This window comes from Mytilus edulis, chromosome 4 (assembly GCF_963676685.1).
Source record: "Mytilus edulis chromosome 4, xbMytEdul2.2, whole genome shotgun sequence".
NCBI lineage: Eukaryota > Metazoa > Mollusca > Bivalvia > Mytilida > Mytilidae > Mytilus > Mytilus edulis.
Window position 1 is genome coordinate 33,594,534 of NC_092347.1, and position 22,504 is coordinate 33,617,037.

General features: G+C 30.7%; 2 protein-coding genes across 3 annotated transcripts; both read left to right on the forward strand.

Moving 5' to 3' along the window:
- Positions 1–3,165: 3,165 nt before the first annotated feature.
- Positions 3,166–9,968, forward strand: LOC139519510 (uncharacterized). The gene is made up of 3 exons (XM_071311631.1): positions 3,166–3,325; positions 8,636–8,850; positions 9,726–9,968. Exons 1-3 carry the CDS (start codon positions 3,213–3,215, stop codon positions 9,854–9,856), a joined length of 459 nt encoding a protein of 152 aa, XP_071167732.1. The 5' UTR covers positions 3,166–3,212; the 3' UTR covers positions 9,857–9,968.
- Positions 9,969–13,677: 3,709 nt separating this feature from the next.
- Positions 13,678–19,190, forward strand: LOC139519515 (uncharacterized). Of its 2 annotated transcripts, none has more exons than XM_071311632.1 (3): positions 13,678–13,961; positions 16,070–16,278; positions 18,491–19,190. In XM_071311632.1, the coding sequence occupies exons 1-3, from the start codon at positions 13,867–13,869 to the stop codon at positions 18,646–18,648; spliced, it is 462 nt and encodes a 153-aa protein (XP_071167733.1). In that variant the 5' UTR covers positions 13,678–13,866; the 3' UTR covers positions 18,649–19,190. The 2 variants fall into 2 exon arrangements, with proteins under 2 accessions (XP_071167733.1, XP_071167734.1); XM_071311633.1 differs by lacking the exon at positions 13,678–13,961 and adding an exon at positions 15,093–15,180.
- The last annotated feature ends 3,314 nt before the right edge of the window (positions 19,191–22,504 follow it).

Sequence of the window (22,504 nt, forward strand, 5' to 3'; positions counted from 1 at the left end):
ACAATAGTGACAGGCCCGTACCATCATACATGCCAAAATAGTATTGCATTCATATGAAAATGATTTCAAAAGTTGCTTAATTGAACAACATAGTACATCATTAAGAAATTCTTAATAAACATTCTTTTTATGATATTGGAACCCTTAGTGCAGTTTGAAAAAAACAACAGAAAAGCATAATATGAATTGTAGTTCTCACGTTGAAAAACTATGTTCATATATACTGAGAAAAGTATTCCCATGCAGAACTACATTTGTACATTCATGTGTAGAATAAGTATGTGCATATATAGAAAAAAAAGTATATGCATATGAGGTTAACTATGTGCAAATAAATATATAAAAAAATGCGCATATATGTGCATATATAGAAAAGTATGTGCATATAAGGTAAACGATGTGCATAAGTAGGAAAAGTATGTGCATATATATATAAAAAGTAAGTGCATATAAAGTAAACTATGCTCATATATATGAAAAGTATGTGTATACATAGAAAAAAACATGTGCAAATATTTAAAAGTATGTGGATTCATGTATATAAACAAATGTTTGTATTCGGCAGCTACGGCGTTCCATAAAGTAGTCTCTTTAGCAAAACAGCGTATGTCTATAAGACCTCGTGTTACTTGTGCGCACAAGTTGTACAACTCGTGCGCACAAGTTAATAACTCGTGCGCACAAGTTGTGTAACTTGTGCGCACAAGATAGTAACTTGTGCGCGCAAGATAGTAACTTGTGCGCGCAAGTTAGTAACTTGTGCGCACAAGTTGAATAATTTTTTTTGCATGGCACTCCAGGGCTTCCGTAATATATTCATGGGAAGCTACGATTTATTTTAAATTGTTTTCACCAATGTGGTACCCCAATTTGAAAACAAACATTTTTCATGGAATATGTGTTTTAAGCTTGTTGTTTTCTTCTCCAAGTAAATATTTGGTTATTATTCATTAAATGTAGACATTTACTCTTTCGGAACTGTTTCATGCACTATCAAGGTCTTAAATGATGGTTAATTTGGAAAATTTGTGGCACCGGACTTTTTGTGCGCAAATGAATATGGAAATTCATATCTTCTCAGTCAGTCTATGTTATAACCCCGCCTGCATGGTTGTTCAACACTTCTTACTTTATACATTAATCACACATCACACAATGATATACTTTATTAATCCACAAGCAAATGTGTGGGATTCTATCAGTATCTCGGCCTCATAACAGGGAGGGTTCTAGTCCAAATAATTATGACGTCTGATAAGGTTATTCTAAATGCTTGCTTTGACACCCTTCTGCGACGATGTAAGGCGTCAAAGAAAGCCTTTCGAGACGTGATAGTTATTTGAACTAGTAGGTTAGACCATCGGTGCCTTCCGTGATCATATAAACATAAACACTAATGACTTCTTTTCGTCTATTTGGCTCATTTTGTGTCACACTGTCTTAAATCAAAACGCCATAAGTCCGTTGCCGAACCCGATTAGTGCGGAAACGCCGACAAAATCCCGACAAGTCTGTTACCATTCTACACCGTGGTATTGTATATAGTCATAGTAACTTTATATATGATCAGTCCTAAAATGATCGAAGGAGGAAGGGAATGTTTTGAAATGTCATTTTTTATGCCCCACCTACGATAGTAGAGGGGTATTATGTTTTCTGGTCTGTGCGTCCGTTCGTCCGTTCGTTCGTCCGTTCGTTCGTTCGTCCGTCCGTCCGTCCGTCTGTACCGCTTCAGGTTAAAGTTTTTGGTCAAGGTAGTTTTTGACTGAAGTTGAAGTCCAATCGACTTCAAACTTAGTATACATGTTCCCTATGATATGATCTTTTTAATTTTAATGCCAAATTAGAGGGTTTACCCCAATTTCACGGCCCACTGAACATAGAAAATGATAGTGCGAGTGGGGCTTTCGTGTACTGGGGACACATTCTTGTTTTTAGTTATTACACGTTCATTTTTTTAATAACAAATATGTTGTATTATTGATCTTTCAGGTATACAGTCAGCAATGGCTCTGACACTCGTTCCAAAAATATACCATGTGAAGTCATAGCAATCTCAGTCAGTAATATGCTGACCATTTTTCATTAACCACCAGGGACAATCATAAAAATAAGAAGTGATATGACTGCCAATGAGACACCCCTTCAACAGAGACCAAATAACACAGAAGTTAACAACAACTTTGCAGTGTGTTTTCTCTCTCTCTTTCTAATTAAATATGTTTATCAAACCATTTTTACAACTTTGTTAATTATATATCTATAAACGTAAATTATAAATCTCTTTTTATGACTGCTCCGTGTATTGAAATTAACCAGGCCTGTTAACAGCACGCACGAAGAGGAAGCATGTCTTGAAATATTTCAAATTACGATGTTTAAGTCAGGTATAGTACATCAGTGTTTGGTAAATTTATTTTTGACTTATATAAAGGAACTTTCCCCATACGTTAAAGTGTTTAATTTTGAACAAAACAATTTGATTGATAGCGGTAAAAAACTAAAAAAAAAAAATTTGTGCAAAAATAAATTTCTATCTATAACCCCTCTTGAAGTTAGATGGCTGCTCCCTACATACTTGCAGAATGAAGTGGAGTTAACATGTTAGCGGGCGTGCCCAACCCTTCTCTAAACATGGACAGTGTAGTAACAGTACAACATAGGAACAAACCATAATAACCAGTTTTGCTTATCTAATCAGATTGATACATATATAAATACATGTACATCTAACAAAAAAACACAGAGTGGACGTGGTAAGGTACTTGTACATCCCAGCATCAGAAAGACACTACGTAACGATCTGAAAGTACTCACAGTTACTGAGAGCTAGTCCAAAGCCAATAACAACTTAATTATGCATCTTAGACTATTTTATAATCTTATAAATTAAAAGGTTAGCCATACATGAAATTAAAAAAAGACGCCTCTTATTTTTCGTTTAAGATGTGCATTGTATAAAAGCTTTATAACGCAATTTTCTGAATAAGTCCTCCCATGTCCGCATCTTTAATTGATTTGATATTACATCTGAATCGTTTAATTAAAACAGGTCTTCAAGGTGTGATTATATAATATATTTTACTTACCTCCACGCACGTTATTGACTTATTGTTAGAACAAAGACATATTGCTGTAACGGAAGTTGTACAAAATAAATTAAGTCTAATGAAGCATACTGCTAGAAAAACAGGTGAAGAAACTATTTAGCTATGGACAAGGTAACGGGATGGATGCTATTGTTCATAGGTATAGTTTGTATTTTTAGTTCTGCAGTGACAGCAACTTACAACATTTCTCATCCATGTAACAGACCTTTAAACAGGTTAGTATAATTCAATTTGTTTTACCTTAAGAGAGCTATCATTTGATTTTAAGGGGGAAAGGGGGGGGAGGGACTAGGATGAAAAGTTTTGTCCTGACTTTTAAAGTTATAATCTCTGGTCTGTCTTTTTATTTTTCACTCTATTCGGTCCTGCCTTTCTTTTTTTATTAGTTTATCCTGACTTTTTATTTAAACAAATTGTCATCTTGCTTTTCTTTGCAAAGTGTCTCATCCTGACTATATTTTTTACTCGAAAATGCTGTCCTGCCTTTTTTCTTCAAATACCACCCAAGTCCTCCTAAATGTCAAATTGTAGCTCCCTTGGTCTAAATAAAAATGGAAAGTCAGTGTTGGAAAGTTTTATGTGATAAGAAAGCCAAGAACTCTAAAATGTCCAATTTTAATTCAGAAATATGTTCTAAATAAAGTTAAATTCAAGACATGTCTTGCATTACACTTTCTATGATTAAAACGATACAGCTTTGAACCATTTAAATAAAAATTTAATTGTTAGAATCAAATGACCAGTACCTAATGTTTCTCCTTTTTTTTTTACAATTGCAACTTTATCATTCAAGAACAGTTTCATACCGATCAGGCTTTATACTTAACAGAACTGAATGAGAAAATAATTAACTTGCACAATGATCTAACTTTTATTCCGGTTATAATGGATGACAAAATGAATATAGCACCTTTATATTGAGTATCATCAGAAATGACCTATCTGTGACGATGACATTTTATTTTTCTGGTAGAAAATACTTTTTTTTGTGATCTTTGTATTGCTTTTTAATAGGAACAATAAATAATGATGGTAATACAGTTAATTCAAATGCATAATTATAACTGTTTAAAAAATGATTTATATTGGTCCATATTTTGACATAACGTTTCTGAAGTCATAAACATCAAATTCTTGAATAAAGTTAGGACTTTCTACATTTTGATTTTTTGATATATCATAAAGTAGAATAACAAAAATACCGAATTCCGAAGAAAATTCAAAACGGATTTTCCCTAACCAACAGGCAAGATCAAAAGCCAAAACACATCCTACGAATGGTAACTATGTTATATTCCTGACTTGGTACAGGCATTTTCTTATGTAGAACATGGTGAGATTTAAAGCTAGCTAAACCTCACTTATTTGTCAGTCGCATATAACTCCATTGTGTTGGCAAAATGTGTTAACAAAACAAACGGACATACATGTAATGGGTTAAAATGTCAAAAATAGGGGAACAGCAGTCAACATATTGTGTGATAATCTTAATCACTATACAATCAACCAAATATGACAACAAAGAAAAACAAAATAGGCATATAGACAAAACAAAGCACATAAGCAATAACGAAAAACAAGAATGCAAAAAATTACCACTGCACAGTTGCACAATGACGGGATGTACAAATGTCTACCGAGCAACATCAAAGGGATTATATCAAAAATAGACTAAGCAGTAAAAGTCATATCACATAAAGACAAATTAAAGAACACTAACACGTAATTCAGATGATAATTATTGTCAGTTCCTGTTAAATGTTTACAAAACTTTGAATTTTTGATATACATGTACTTAGTTTTTTTCTACTGCAGGAATAGATTACCTTAGCTGTAATTAGTAAAACTTTTAAGAATTTTTGGTCCTCAATGCTCTTTAACTTCGTACTTTATTTTGCCTTATTAACTTTTTTTTATTAAAGCGTCCCTGATGAGTCTTTAGTTGACAAAACGCGCATCTGACGCAAATACAAAATTTTAATTCTGGCGTCTATGATGAGTTTATTTCCTAGAATTATATACCTCAAGACCATCGTGTAATATTGTGAAGTCGATATGCAACATCTATCAGCAAGGTCCAAACTCTTGAATTACGAATGAGTTGGGAAATATATATCCCTAAATGTAGGTGAAGTTGGTATATTGCTACTAAGGTAAGGGAAATTGATAATTTAAAAATTCGAATCGTCTCGTTTGTCATCGATTCTGTTACTGAGATGATCGCTATGTAAAATTCGAAGTATAAGTCTAAAAATGATGACGAAGAAGCAGTGTCTGCTGTTTCTTTAATTTCTAGAGGATATATCATTTGAACCCAATCAGAAAAAAATAATTGTTTTGGGTTGTTATAGAAAGAACATCAAAAACATATCTTAATGTGGAATTAAATGATCTTGCTTCTAAGATCTTCTTCTGTTTGACAAATGTCTTAATTAAGGAAGTTCGACTCATATAAAAGTAAGAAAAGGTCGACAAGGAGAGGCTCACAGTTCGTTGCCATAGGAATGCCGACAATCTGTTGAAAAATTCTTTCTCCAAATTCAATAAACAATTGTCAATAAGACACTCTAGCAGACTGACCACTTGTTCCTCTGTTTTGCATGTTTTACCTTTTTGTTCACTATTAACAAAAAGTGTCGTATGGTATCAGAAAGCTATTAAATTATAGCGTATGCAACCTTTTTTTATGTTGAAAACCATTGTCGATTATTTTTATTGTAGATGATTTTTCAATTTCACGTAGGGAATGGTGGTATAAAAGGTAGAAAAATCAAAAGTTTTGAAAGAATTAATCTAGAATTCACATATAGTGAACACCACTACGCAAGTAAACAGTTTCACAGTATTTCTGGAGAATCTCTTTCAATGCTGATAGACTTTTTGTCAATATAATCTAGTAAAACACATTTTCAAAACAAAACTGCTAAACTTGTGAAAACTGAAGTCGTGTGTATCTTTTCACCTGAATACAACGAAAATTACTTTGAATTTCAGTTTCTTAATCGAATTATCGCCTAATGACCCATTCTAAATTGATTCATCTGATTCTCAGATTTTCAAATTTTTTATTGTTGTGTTTGAAATCTCTATTGTGACCTCTAAAGCATTTTTTATATATGTGTTAGCTGTCACCGGAAGTGCTTTAACTTCAAGGTTAGGCTTAACATATAATAGATTTCTATAAAAATTTGCTAAAATACTATCGCATGCATAGATAGTAATTAAGATGTGGTGGTTTATTTGTATTGGTAAGTTTATAATAGATAGAAATAAACTGTCGAAAAATGAAAATAATCATCAAATGAAAGTCTACGAAAACAACATATATTGCCTCTTCGAAGGAATTACTCCCCTTAAAAGCTTACGAAAAAAATTATCTCTAGGTGCTTCTAGATTTTGGTTTGTGATATATATTCTGTTCTATCAACAAACGTTACCGCTGCAACTTAAAATTATAACATAATAGGAAAACAAAGATAATTGCATAATATCTTGAAAAATGTTGTAGAGATAATCGTTTCAATGATTCAGTTATATAATACCGTGATATGACTGCATGATGTAGATGTAGGGATGACCATTTGTTTTGATAATGAAGAGAGAATAGGCTTGGAATATTCCAAAACTAATTTCCAAACTGATATTCGAGCTTATGCAAAAGGTTTTTTAAATGCACCTAAACTTATTTGTTTGCTATGATGTTCCCTTTTATACAAAGTGGATCATAATACCATCATAATACCATCAAATGTGGATTCATAACTATATTTCACTTTAAAATGTGCTGCAGATGGTTTTTTTTTTATTCTCCTAGGGTATCACCAGCCCGGTAGTCAGCACTTCTGTGTTGTAATTAATTATAATTGATATGTTAATAATAATTAACGGATACAATACTTTAAATTTTTGAAATACTAAGGCTTTTCTATCTCATGCATAGATTACCTTAGCTTTATTGGGCTTTTAAAACTTTTAGGAATTTTATGTCCTCAATGCTTTTCAACTTCGTACTTTATTTGGCCTTTTTAACTTGTTTTATACGATCGTCACCGATACGTCTTTTGTAGACGAAATACGCGTCTGGCGCAAATACTCGTTTTTATGATGAGTTTATTCTCAATCATGGAGTCTTGACTATTAATATATCGTTATGTCCATATAACATAATATAGGTAATCATTTTAATTACATCAAAACCAATAATACATACAATACAAACATTCACTCAAACTATCAATATTTTCCAGTTGAAAATTGTTAAAAAAAGAATTTTATACAGATTCAAAAATTCTTTTTTTATCGTTAAATATTTTCTGTTAGTGCAAACATCAACCGATTTTGCGTGCACACATTGTTTTCCCCGGCTGTTGATAATACGGACTGTAACTAATTTTACCACTACTGAAATAACGATTTAGAGTATGTAATATGGTTGGTACGAAGTATATTAAAACAATAAATTTAAGATTATCAGATGTAAATGTAAAGCCCTTTGACACTTCTAAACAAAAACAACAATTTTTACATCTGTTTATTAACAGTTGATCAAAGAAATGGTTTCATTTTATTGGCCAGACTCGATAAAGGGAGTTTTTGCTTTTATTTTATGTATTGGTTGCAAGCTTCTTCGTTAAGCTACTTGGTTAAACATGAGTTGAATAGCCTAGGTTATTACAAACAAATAATGTAAATCATAATGTAACAATTGTATTGAAACTCTTCTTCACGGATTTGGGTTATTTTTTAAGACTCGTGGTTTAATAGCTTCCTTGTTTTGTGCAACGAAGGTGAAATGCACATCGTTTCGTCATAAACAACATATTTATTTCCTGTAAAAAGTTCACAAGGGATTATGTTTCTACTGGTTATGATGTGTTATATGAGAACCGATTTAAAATAAACTTTCCTTTTCGTGTTACTTATGCGTATTCGACCCTAACTACTTAATGGCTTATCAGTTCTTTCATTAATTTAGAAGCTGGTTAAAATAAGATACAACTAACTCTTTTCTATCTAGGTAATAATAGTGAATGCCAAACCGAACCCACAAACAGTTCAGGATACGGAAAACACTCTTTATTTTGTTTGTCAGAATAATTTTTTGTTGAAATGATAAGGATGCATGACGAATGATCCACGCATGACAAGACCGACTTGCTTCGAGAATTTACTTCCGGTTTTGATCCCTCAGACAAAGTTTACCTTAGATGTCTTTTGATTTTTTTCCTTTTTTGGTCACATAGCGTTTCAATTGTTTCGGTTCTTATATATCCTTAGCTTTCATATATTCATATATTCGGCTTTAAGATTTCCTTGTGTCAGTAAATTCGTTTAAGCACTTCGGACGCATGCAAATTATAAAGTGTTGTTTTCATATCACTCAATCACCATAACTCTTTGTAAAAGTCATTCCGTAAATTCTTTTTAAAAGACGTTAAAAGACCAAGAGTTTCTAAATGTTTTCCTGTTTATTTCGTTGTTTTGATATTTTTGTTTATCTATATCAAATGTTATATATATTGCAGCAAGTTTACGTCAAATTTAACAGAAGAGATAAAAATTAACTGTACGAATGGTACCTTGCCCTGGAATATGCCTATAAGGTATCTTGAAACACAGTTTCAACCGGAGAACATCGAAAAGGAGCATTCCCTTTGCATCGAAAGGATTTCAAGCACTACAATTGATATCATAGAGAACAATGATGGCGAATTAACGTGGCTACCACTCCCTAAGCCAGGTATTTGAATATATTTTTTTATATATATTATTATCAATATAAAACAGATGTTGACAACCATTATTTCAGTGAATAATAATAAAAATAATTTTATTCTTTGACATTCAAAGTATTTAAATTATCTTTTTAATAACGATTTAAACTAGCCAATGCACAGCCAGCTTCCGTTTCTTTGTAATGAAAGGTACTGCTCACAATGTCTATATTGATCAGCACTTTTTGTGGTAAAGCTGTAGTCATTTCTCATGTTGATTAACTTCGTAACAAATCTTTTACGACTATGTATACAATGAAACACGTCATAAGACATTTACTTATAGTTTTGTAATTCCAAGACAAACCGATGACTTCTTCATTAACTTTGAACCACGCGGCCCACCAGTGTATTCTAAAACAGTATACACATATTGCTTATTACAACTAATTTTACTTAAAATCGCTATTGGTTGTGTTATATGTATCACTTACGCGTTGTACTGTAACATCCCTCCGTTGATTGCTCAATCAAAGCATTAAACTGTGAGCCATCAGCCCAGATTGTTCTATAAACTATGAATTGAGGGGCGAAAGATACCAGGGGAACAGTTAAACTCATAAATCGAAAATAAACTGACAATGCCATGGCTAAAAATGAAAAAGATAAACAGATGAATAATAGTCACAAGAAACATAAAAGAAAACTAAAGACTGAGCACTACCGTACCCCACCAAAAACTGGGGTTAATCCAAGGTGCTCCGGAAGGGTAAATAGATCCTGCTCTACATGTGTCCACACATAACATGTACATGTATATTATTTTGTATACTATGTCGAAATAAAATTAATGTTCTCTAATGATTATGTAATTTGTCATTTGTATTATACTTTGTTTTAGGTAAACCGAGCTGTTCTAAGCCTAAATTTGGAAACATCACAATGGCGTTTAAAGGTCCACATTTTCCAAAATCGTTTGCCGTATTTATATCATTTAGATTAGTAAGGAAGCCGGACCAAGAGGAAGGATAATAGACAATTATCAATTGTTTTAGAGCTAGTAAAACAGTACTTTTACTATTGTTTTTTTTTCAATCGTTGTACATGTTTAAAAGAGAACAATTAAAACAAGCTTATTCTAATATATGTGACATTCAAATCTATGTTCAAAGCCATTTGATTAGTTTTGCATGGCAATAGTACATGAATAAGTTTTAATAACGTGTTAATATGAATACCTCCTCTGCTTTCAAGTTGATTTGGTATGAGCTTTCGTGATGAAAGTATATTCATAAAAGCACTTCGGACGCATCACATTTAAAAAGTGTTTATTCAGTTTTCTATCTCTATGTTGGCTGATAGTCCCCGAGAGTATCATTAGTTCAGTATTCGGTGCATTGGTACTGACATGATTTCAAACATACGTTTGTAATTGAATTATTTAAAAATAGATCCATTTCCTTGAGGATGACTTAATTACAGATCTATTTGTTTAATTTTTTTTTTAAAGTTCCCTTAAATCATATAACTTTTCACTATGTAAGTTAGACATACACCCTTGTTTCTGTGTATAAATATAGACAACAGTAGTTAACCGTTGTTCACAAATTGATTAAAAGACACATCTAATTTACAAACACAACTTAGGGAATCGTATGCATTAAATCATATAGCTTTTCACTATGTAAGTTAGACATACACACTTGTTTCTGTGTATAAATAGAGACAGTAAACTCATCATAGATACCAGGACTAAGTTTTGTATATACGCTAGACGCGCGTTTCGTCTACAAAAGACTCATCAGTGACGCTCGAATCCAAAAAAGTAAAAAAGGCCAAGTAAAGTACGAAGTTGAAGAGCATTGAGGACCAAAATTCCTAAAAGTTTTGCCAAATACAGCTAAGGTAATCTATGCCTGAAATAGAAAAGCCTTAGTATTTCAAAAATTCTAAATTTTGTGAACAGTAAATTTATAAATATAACCATATCAATGATAATTCATGTCAGCACAAAAGTGCTGACTACTGGGCTGGTGATACCCTCAGGGAAATAAATCTCCACCAGCAGTGGCATCGACCCAGTGGTAGTAAATAAACTCATCATAGATACCAGGACTAAATTTTGTATATACGCCAGACGCGCGTTTCGTCTACAAAAGACTCACCAGTGACGCTACAGTAGTTAACCGTTGTCCACAAATTTATTAAAAGACACATCTAATTCACAAACACAACTTAGGGAATCGTATGCACTTTACATGACGCGTGTTCCGATAGGGAAAGAGATACAGATACGGCGACTGTTCTAGCATCTAAAAATCTATGACCGCAACTACACATCAACTGAATCTGAGAAAAATAAAAAGTTCAAACACATCAAACTAATGGATAACAATTGTCGTATTCCTGACTTGGTACAGACATAATCTTTTGTAGAAAATGGTGGATTAAATCCTGTTTTATTGCTAGCTAATTTTCCCACTTGTATGATAGTCGTATAAATTCAATAGAATCATTTTTAGAACAGTACGTTCGAGATCTTGAATGCAATCATCCATTATTGTTTTGGACTATGGAAATTTCTTCGTGTCCACTGCATCAAATTTGTAGTAACAAATGGAATCGTTTGTGACTACGCTTTTGCTATTTATTCAACTGCATTGTAGTTGTTTGAAATAAAACAGATATTGTCATTTCCTTGTTCAATGTATCAAGAATTGAATAGTCATCGTTTCATCTTTTATAGCTTCAAATATCAGCGATTTTGCATGGAAAATAATAAATAAATTAATCTATATTAAAGGGTAATGGCTTTCAAATTCATATTCACCAATATGACTCAATTATCATATTTGATTTATAACATACTTAAACGTATATTCAAATTGTTAAAAAGTATAAAATAAACAATATATAAAACATGGGCTCGATCAGATGTATAATCGTTTCAAATAACTATCGTGTTAACCTCCACCGACGACTGCCGACGGTCATATAAGCGATATAAACAGATAGCGAACTCGCGCAATTGGATAACTCTTGTTATGTTTAATTTCATATTACGGTAATTTATTACGTTCAGATTGAGTTCAAAATATATGTCAATTACCGTTTTTACCTGTATTAGAATATCTTTTGGTGGATTGAATCTTTCAATCAAATGAGTTATAACCTTTATTCCACTTTCAATGTTGACCTTCTTTTCCCTTTAATAACTGAACACGCATAATTCATGCCTAATCCATCTCGATCTAAGGGGTTAAATTGAAGGTCACATTAATACGGATTTAATGAAGATGAATTATTCAATTGCGTGTGAATAATTCATCATCAATGTTTCTTAGCTTATTTTGACAAAATTAAACCATATTGGCTGCTTATAGCGAATTATTATTTCACTTTCATTAATGATTGAAGAATATATCTCGTTATCTCTATATCTAGTGCCCCTTTAACAAATTGATATGGATAATATGATTGTTGAATTATTTTGGACTTAAATATAACTCTGAATCATACACTAATTGCCAAGCTTTCTCACTGATGTTTTTTATTTGCGTTTTCCTTTTGACTTCATAAAGTGAATATCCATGTCTTATAAAGATATGTATTATACAAAAAAAATTTTGTTTAATCCAAATTGAGTCACACGTTTTCATCACTGATCGAATATCCACAAAACTACCGGATAAGGGATGGAAGGTGCATGACAAACTATTGAAAACCATAGGGTAACATGCGAACTGAAAAAAAGTTGAGTTATCCGTAAATCGGATCGGAAACCCGTACAAATAAAATACCACTTGAATAGATAACACGTACCTTGGATCAAGATACCACTGTAAATGGGCGTACACAAAAGAGGTTACTTGTCAAGTATTCAAACTGAATGAATATACTTTGGAAGTGTTCACATCCTTTGCTGCACTTGTGACGTCAATACTTCATTTACTACTAGTTTTATGCAACTGCACCCGAATAGTTTTTTACTGTTATGCTTTTAGTCACTAACATGTTGAAAAAAAGTTATATTTATGCATATAAATTTGAATAATGAAAAACCAGTATAGACTCTAAACTGATCAGTCAAACAAGTTTAAAAACCATAAGTGAACAGTAAAAATAAGTTTGAAGTTATTTTTGCCTTGTAGTTTTAATCTACCAAACAGTAACTTGAATTTCATCAAAATGTACCTAATTAAAAGTGATGCACCAGTAGAAGCATTTGTCAAAATTTAATGTTGATGTATCCTGTTGACATTCAATATTATGAAATGATCATAAACAGGTTTATGGTCACAATTTAGAAAAAAATAAGGAATAGGAATACAACAAAAGGACAAAAGTAGAATACCGCTGTTCAAAAGTCATAAATCGATTGAGATAAAAACAAAATCCGGGTTACAAACTAAATCCGAAGGAATCACATCAACTATAGAAGGAAGACAACGGATCCACAGAAACCAAAAAAAAATGTAAATTTTTAAGACATTTCATTTATTTTCAAGTTTGCATGAGTAAATATTTGTTTAATTATATGGATTCAGGTTATCTATCTGCTCTTACCACTAGACCAATAATACAACCAAGAAATAACAGTTAACTTGTAATTGTGGTGTCTCGATGCTGGTTAATTTAGAAAGACCATTTATCTAATTTTCCAAAAAGTGCTTTTTGAATTAGGCAAATGGATAACCATTTGTCATTTTAAAGTAACATCTTCTTTCTATGGTTAACTATCAACATGTTATTTAGTATTCTATACATAACTACTTCACAATGTAAGTTACGTAAATTTCAAACCTTTTGACTTTTCAACATGTATTTCTAATTCTTTTTATTTAATATGAAATTTGTACTTTCCATTATATGTCACGATAATTCATAATTTTAATAAGTAAAGGAAATGATCAAACGTTTTATTGCTTACGATAAATGACCGACATATTTGGAAACCTCCGGTTACAGCTAAGTGTCCCGAAATATTTATCATTTTTAGTATAAAACGTGTTGCATCTTTTCATTCGTAAATATTATTAACAATGACTTCACAAAGAATCCTCGTACTTCTTGTCTGTGTGTATATCGGTTTATCATATTGTTTAAGGATTGATCGATGCAACATAGGAATTAAGCGGTAAGTTAGTAATATGTGAAATACAATTGATATTTTGAATGAAATATGAAAACATGTTATGATATTTTCACATAAAATGTTAATTTGAATGAGAGGAAAATAATTTTACAATGATGCAAATTACAAAAATCTGTGTCGTTTTAATCAATTTTTTAATATGCATTTAAAAAAAGTTATGTCAGTACTTATTTGTGCGCCTGACGTTTTTTTTCAATTTCTTCGGTTGTTCTTTTTAAAGAAATATAATTTTGTATACTAATCTAGTTTTCCTTCGTCTATACATAGATGCTTCATAGGAAAAAGGTACAAAAATTATTTTGCAATCATATCAATTGTTTATTTTTAGAGTTTTGAAACAGCAAAAATGTACAATCTCTAAACATTAAAATGTTACCTAGTTAAAATTGTAAATTCTTCGAGAAAACAATGGTTAGTTGATCGAAAGATAAAGTCAAACTTTTTGATGTCTTTGGTTTAAATCTGATTACTGTTTGGTTATTGTTAGTTTGATAGAAACAAACACACACAAACATAACGTATTTCTAAAATCATATTTTATATTGGTGTGTCCTTGTGTTATTTACTTTTTCTTTTTGTCCGAAATGAAATAAAAAACTTTTGTAAACTCAATTCAAATACAAAAAATACACAAGGCTTGAAGTTATCATTACTTTATTTGTTAACGATTACCTGATTACGTCTATCACCTTTGCATCTGTGTCCGAATTTTTTTTATGTTAAAAAAAACCGTATAGGAAACGCAATTAAAGAAAACATTTATTTGAAACTGCAATGGATAATGCCATTGTTTGTATCAATTAAGTTTATCAACGTATACGAAATTAAAATTGGTCAAATCATTAGCCAATTTCTAAAATTTATTTTCATTTGCTCAAGGATTTTTTTCTAGCGAATTATTCATTCTCGTCCTTTTTGGTAAAATATTCACTTTTATACTGTTTTGGACAAGGTTATTCATTTTAAGTTGTTACCAGGGCAGATTATTCTTTTTTAGACCACCTCTCATAATATTACATAATCGTGCCGCAAGAGCTTTAAAATAGTTGTATGATCACGCACGGGAATGGTGTTTCTGTGACATCAATAATTCACAGTTTTACATAGATGACAATAAAGTTTTACCTTATCTTCGAAACAGATATTAGGGAGACACAGACAATAAATATTATGTTTGAAAGGAAAGATTCATGAGTGTAGGGTAGGGTTTACTAAAAATATTTGTAAAAGCTAAAATCTTTATCGAATCAAGAAAAGTAAGAATATTTTTGGCAAAACTTTTAGGAATTTGTGGTCCTCAATGCTCTTCAACTTCGTACTTTATTTGGCAATTTAACATTTTTTTATTCGAGCGTCACTGATGAGTCTTTTGTAGACGAAACGCGCGTCTTGCGTAAATATAAAACTTTAATCCTGGTATATATGACGAGTTTTTTTTATTATTCATACATTAATTTTCATTTAGTACATGTATATACTTTTATGTAATATATGTCTCACAGATTTGTTTATACATAATTTTACTGGAAAAAAACCCAACCCTGAGTAAATGACATCACCATAACGTTCAGAGCTATAAACAGGACTTCAATAAATTTAAAATAAGATTATACGTGTTAATTTGATGCTTATGATCGAATAAAGAGGAATAAATGCTCATTGAAAAGCAAATTAAAAAAATGGAAAATAACGTTTGATTACAGCGTTCGATAAATAAAACAAATGCTTCTTGGCGAATTAAGATTTATTCTATGTGCATGGATCGCAATATTGATGCAATGTTTAGTATAATAATTTATTTACTGAACGCGCACTTTTTTTGTCTTTTCTCTTTCATCATCCTTGATAATAGACAAAATAAAGGACATCAAAGATAGAAATTGTGTTTACCACAATTTTCTATTGTCTAAAAATCTTGCATAATTTTTAATATCTTTTTCGCGTTTTTCATTTAAATACATTTTCCCAATCTATTAAAACATCTTGATTTTCCTTTCCTATAACTGTTCTGCATGTTCACCAATATATTAAACAGTCCGTCTTTTCAGGTACGAATATTTATAAATATTGTATCATATTTATTTACGCAGACGACGTGTACAAAGAGTTGTGCTGCCATCCAATTGTACAGAAGGAACGCTATATTGGAACTATCCAGAAAAGACTTTGAAAGTGGTTGTTCCAGAAGAAAATGGGAACTTCACATTTTGTGTAGGATACGTACATGATCCATTTGTAAAAAGGGCACAGATAACTACCCGCTCGGGATCTAGGAAAATCAATCTTCCTAGTAAGAAAGGTATGATTTTTAAAGATTATTTTACAGTCATTCTACATACCAGTAATGTATCTCCGTTTTCTTTCTTTATGTCATTATTTTTGTATTGTCAGTTCAGCCTTTGACATGACATAAGAAACATAATCTTTTACACAGTAGTTGTTAAGATAAGAATCGAAGAAAGAGATGGATCAAAATCTAGAACAACAAATGCAGAAGTTTATTACTACGTATATTGTAGTTCCAAGTTTAAAAAATGAAAGATGTGCGGTATGCCTTATTGCGATCAACTAGATAACATAATGTCTCCAGCATTATACTACAAGTCTGTCCTCTTTTAATATCGCCGAATAAGATCAACACATTTAACTTGGAATGAACATCACGACGTGAGCCATTTGTAAAGCTGGACATGTTTACTATTTTATTGCGTCTGAATTCATCTGTTTTATTGACATTTTAGTGCTGTATTTTTATTTTCAATGTCTGTGTTATTTTCATTGGTAACAGTCATTTCAATATATCTGATGGTCATCAGTAACCATGTTTTCTATTCATATTTTAACATTCGGACAGGTTGAGGGTTATAACAATTATAAATTCCGTTATAATTTTGAATTACTAAGGCTTTTCTACCTTTGCTGTATGTGGCAAAACTTTTATGAAATTTTGGTCCTATGCTCTTCAACTTCGTACTTTATTTGGCATTTTTAACATTTGTTTATTCAAGCGACACTAATGAGTCTTTTGTAGACAAAATGCGTGTCGGGCGCCAATACAAAATATATATCCTGGTATCTATGATGACTGTATTAAGTTTATGAATTTGCCGAAGTCTAATAACAAGCCAAGACACAATTAAGGATGTTCACTACTCTGTTTGAAAATAACAAACTTTTTAAAAGACTGTTATAAATTGAAAGTATATAAATAAAAAACTAAAAAAGCAGAAAAAAATGGAGGGTCCGTGTGCTTGTTTTCGTGATATAAGCCGTTGAAAATTTGGCGGGAAATAATTTTCTCTAGATTTGTCTTTCACTCAACATTGGCGCAATTTTTTGTTTAAAAAACTATGAAAAAATAACAACGATTTCATAAGAATTTGAAATATGGCTTTTTAAATAATATGTGATAAAAATATGAAAAGAAAAGTAGGGGTTAGAGGGCAATTTTTTTTAATGTTAATACATGGATAAAACCAGAGGATTCCGAAAATCTGGCAAAAAATCAAAAAAGTAGAGGAGCAAACATCCTTAACAATCTACTTTTAAGTATGCCTACTTAACGTATCGCCATGATTCCTTCAACGGCTGACTCTTCCAGAACAAAAACAGTTTAACTATTATATCACTTCTCTCTCTCCAATTTCAACTACTGTAATAACAAATAATGCATATACACTCAACTCCATTTTACATTAATAATAACCATCCATCCAAAACATTTGTGTATTTGTAAAAAGCGATACGACAAAATTACAAAAAAATATATTTTAGTCCAACTAGAAAGAATCACATATTTTGTATTCCAAATATCTATTGATTAACACAGTCCTAACTTGATAAATGCTTTCGACAATGACATATTTGGTAAACAAATAGAGCCACGCCTTAAATTTGTATGACAGTTAATTACTCCAACTATCTATGCATCTGAGACACAATTTAAAACAGGTTCAACTTTGGAATAAATGCATACCAGTTTAAAGACATACATGTTCCATTTAATACTATACAAAAGAGTAAGAGTTCGACTTTTAATGGTACAAAGTATAATTTCCGAAATTTTAAATAATTAAATTCATACAACAAGTTAAATAATACTTCACGAAGTTCCTTTCACATAATAATTCGTTATTCTATATCAATATAACTAACATAGTTTGTGAAACGTAAAGTGACAAAGAACGCTGTACCCATATCATGTCTTTTGTTCACGCATCGTTGTAAATATAACGGAATTTGATGAGACTTTCGTACAAGTGAGAGTTTTAGCGCTATAAAACCAGGTTCAATCCACCATTTTCTACATTTGAAAATTCCTGCATGAAGTCGGGAATATGACAGTTGTTTCATTCGTTTGATGTGTTTTGTCATTTGATTTTGCCATGTGATTAGGGACTTTCCGATTGAATTTTCCTCGGAGTTCAGTATTTTTTGTGATTTTTCTTTTTAATACTTTCAATTATGATTAAACAATATTGAAATACTTCTTGTTTTTTTTTCTATTTTAGACCAGTCAGAATGTTTTGACTACACTGGAGATATGTCTCTTACATTTTTTGGACCAAGACGTATGAAGACATACATGGCCTTTATTCCATATACAAAGTTCAAAGTAGAAAGCAGGGACGAATACAAATACAAAGACTTCATTAAAAATCTGAGATAAAAGCCTGACTTTGCGTGACACTTGCAAGACAACTTTTCATGTTTAATCGAACGTATTATATTCTATGAAGGTCATAATGAATGAGAACTTGTAAATACGACAATTCTGCAAAGGGGTCAGATATATTCAGTAAATAACAACTTATGCTGATTTATTAGCATAAATAGTAAAGTAGCTTTATTGTTATTCAAATTTGAGACTGATAAATTACAAATGAACTTGAAAGTATAAAGTAAAAAGTCATTGACAATTTACTGGAAAATGCTGAACACAACAAAGTTTATATCATTTGGATAAAAAAGAACACGTATCGTTATTTTAAATTTAACTTCACTATTGTTTTACTGTCATAAATGTGGCCATGTTTTTCACATTCCACGGGTCAGAGGTAACGAAAACATATATTTTATTTCATGATTTCATATGGTACAAAGTGAAATGTTTATGAAATATACAATGAAATAGTACAAAAATATTTATAAATTCGACATCCAAAATGTAACGGTTACATGTATATTGAATAATAAAGCTCTCTCTCTCTCTCTCGTGTGAGTAAAATGAGTATTAATGATAAAATAATACAGCATTAAAATATACGTTTAAATATTCAGCAAAGATTGAAACACAATTGACGCCATAACTCAAGATTTGCTATTTACAAATTCGTTTGAATTTTTATTAACAATTTAAGATCACAATATCATTTTCCCCCTTTTATTAGAAAGTATTTACAAACTTGAAAATCTTCAAACGTAGCAACACTGAGAAAATAATCACTTCAGAAAAATTGTACCGTCAACGTTTTTAGAAGGCTTTACAGCGTTCAACAAAAGTACCACTGCAAATTATTTTCACAGTATTTTTTATACTCGACAATGGTACTTGTTCTCAACATCTTAACTCATAATTGGATACATACGCAATCACAAATGAGGTATTGCTTACTAAGTACAGCAACAGATTTAATTATACAAACTTTTCATTCTCAATACTGTGCTACCGTAACGAATACTAGTTTTTGAAAGATCAAAAGTGTTGCCTAAATTGTAAGAGAAACAAACAATTATGACAACGGGAACATGCGTAACGCTAAAAGGGCAGATGGAAAATTACTATAATTGATGTTTTCATTAGCATTTTTTCAATGTCATATTTTGGAAATGTTTCAAATTTCAAGGGTTAAAGGTTACAAAAACATATCATGTATAACTATTGTTCTCATTAATACCATATATATATCATCCTCATACTTATATTATATATAAAACGAATTGTGCATGGTTAGCAATTAACAATAAAATATTACTACATTTAAATCAGTGTGAAAGGGAGGGACCATTTGTGTCATTAGAGGCATAAACATACAGTATACAATTTCACATCGTATGTTTTTTAACCCTTATCGCGTTAAAACATACTTCTAAAATCATATTCTCTCTTTCTCCATCTCAGAAAAATGCGAGTTCAGTGTATATTCATGATAAGATCATACGGTATTGAAACACAGTAAAACAATTTTTAAGAAGAATTGAAATATACTATTATATAAAAGAAGAAATTTGCACTTTATAGTTATCAAAGGTACCAGGATTGTAATTGTAATTAGCTGTAATTAATTACAAATTTGAAAGTAATTCAATGTAATGTGTAATTGATCATATTTTCAATTACATTTTGAAAGTAATGAATTACATTGCCTTTTTGCCATGTACTTATGAATTACTTTTCAATTACTTTGAATTACCTTTAAAAAATTGCATGACAATTTAAAACATTTTTGGCTCTTCTGATGCAACTTATCGTGATGAAAAAATATAACATAATTAAACATTCCTCAAGATATTTTATTAATCATTATAGCATGTACATTAATCAATTTGTATTTAATTCATTAAATTTTTCACACGTTTACATAAAAAATATAAAAATTAAAAACAATACCAATGTATTCAATACAATTTGTAAATTTGTTGTTCTAACAATAAACAATAATCTTAGCCTCAGGTTATTCCTTTCACTTAAGTAATTATTAAAAACAAATTTGTCTCTTGATTAAAATGCCAAAGGCAATGTCTTTTAAACCATCATATTTATATGTTAAAATCTGTACAGATGGATATTATTTTAACACTTTCTACACAATTTTAAATGCAGCAGTCCAAACATACAAGAATGGAGTCCAATACTTGACAATTTTTGACTTGTTATAAAACAAGCCTTGAAAATGCCTCCATTACTCTTATGTAATAAATGGAATTTAAAGTTACTTATAATTTCACATGAGGTACACCAGAAAACCTTTAAAATATATAAAATAACATTTTTATTAGACACTTGAAATTTAAAGAAAAAAATCTTCATAATGCAAAATATTAAAGTCATAAGAAACCTCAATTTAAAAAAAAATATGCATATGTTTTTTTATAACTTAATGGATAGTTTTCATTATACAACTTATGTATATATACTTTTTTCTGAGGAAAATTCATTAATTTGTCCACATTTAGAAGAAGTTTACTTATTTTTAATTGCTTGCTTCCAGCAAGCAATTCGCCGACATATTTTCCGTATGCATAGTGACCCCAGCGTAACCCTCCTCGTAAAAATCCGGTGACCACAATACGCATGAATCTGTCATTAAAATAAACAAATATCTGATTATACATGTTAAACACGTGCTCAATACCCATGCTTTTTGTGATTTGTTTACTATAAAGTGACAATCGGTAAAACTCGGCTTCAAAACACGGCATTTAATGAGCAGCCATATTTGTTAGATCATAACAAACAGAGAGAGAAAAAATTGACGATTATATGATATATTTGCGAAAATAATGATAAAATCGTGCACAGAGGACTAAGTTTATGTTGTATACATGCATTGGTTCAAGAATTGGACAAACATTATTTTTCACCACTCACTCGTTTCATATGACTTTAAGCTGGATCTTTATATATTTATAAATAAATATTTATAAATTGTTTTCTTATAAAAATAAGATATCCAATGGGGATTAAATGTAACAATGATGTTAACAATTTCAATTTTTTTTTTCTTAATAAATCTTGTTCAAATGTTTTCATTGCTAAAAGTGAACGTAACAGTATATATGTATAAGTTCATTCTATTCTAGACTGTTTTCATTTTCATTATTTTATTCTAAATGATATTTAGCTCTTACATGTCTTTGGATAAAAGTAATTGAAATGTAAATAATTACATTGGCCATGTAATTGTAATGTAATTAATTACATTTGAAAATCAATGTGATGTTATTAATAACATTTGAAAATCAATGTAACTGGAATGTAATTAATTATTTTGGCATGTAATTGACCCCAGCTCTGCTTTATATATATAATTAGTTTAAACATATTTTATTATCAGAAACTAAACAAATGGATGATTCACAAGTTTTACAACTTAGTAATTTCTTCTCCAGTACACACTCAATTTACAAATAAATGAACATTAAAAGAAATATACAACATATATATACATACACTTTTTTATAACGTATGAAGACGTTGAAAATGAAGTAGAAATTGGTTTAGGTATATAAAACTTTGCGAGTTTATGATTTTGTTACAACTAATCATACGCACCTTTTGATCATTTGGTGTTCTACTTAGTACATTTAACACGTATATACCAGACACAACGCATAACATAGTGTATCGTTGTGCATGGAATAGAAGGTTAATCTACTACCATATACGTTTTGAAAAAAAGGATTTATACTCATAGTTCTAGACTGTAAGTACAATCTATGAGTTTAATAGCTATTATAAAAGTATTAAGGCTACACAGTTTGTCATTATTTTATCCACTCGCAAAGTTTATTTCGCTAAACAA

Excerpts from the sequence above, each read along its gene's own strand:
- LOC139519510 (XM_071311631.1), top strand. The coding sequence starts at position 3,213 with ATGGACAAGGTAACGGGATGGATGCTATTGTTCATAGGTATAGTTTGT. Across the intron at positions 3,326-8,635 it reads TGTAACAGACCTTTAAACAG|CAAGTTTACGTCAAATTTAA; the intron begins GTTAGTATAATT and ends TATATATTGCAG. Across the intron at positions 8,851-9,725 it reads GCTACCACTCCCTAAGCCAG|GTAAACCGAGCTGTTCTAAG; the intron begins GTATTTGAATAT and ends ACTTTGTTTTAG.
- LOC139519515 (XM_071311632.1), top strand. The coding sequence starts at position 13,867 with ATGACTTCACAAAGAATCCTCGTACTTCTTGTCTGTGTGTATATCGGT. Across the intron at positions 13,962-16,069 it reads TGCAACATAGGAATTAAGCG|ACGACGTGTACAAAGAGTTG; the intron begins GTAAGTTAGTAA and ends TTATTTACGCAG. Across the intron at positions 16,279-18,490 it reads CAATCTTCCTAGTAAGAAAG|ACCAGTCAGAATGTTTTGAC; the intron begins GTATGATTTTTA and ends TTTCTATTTTAG.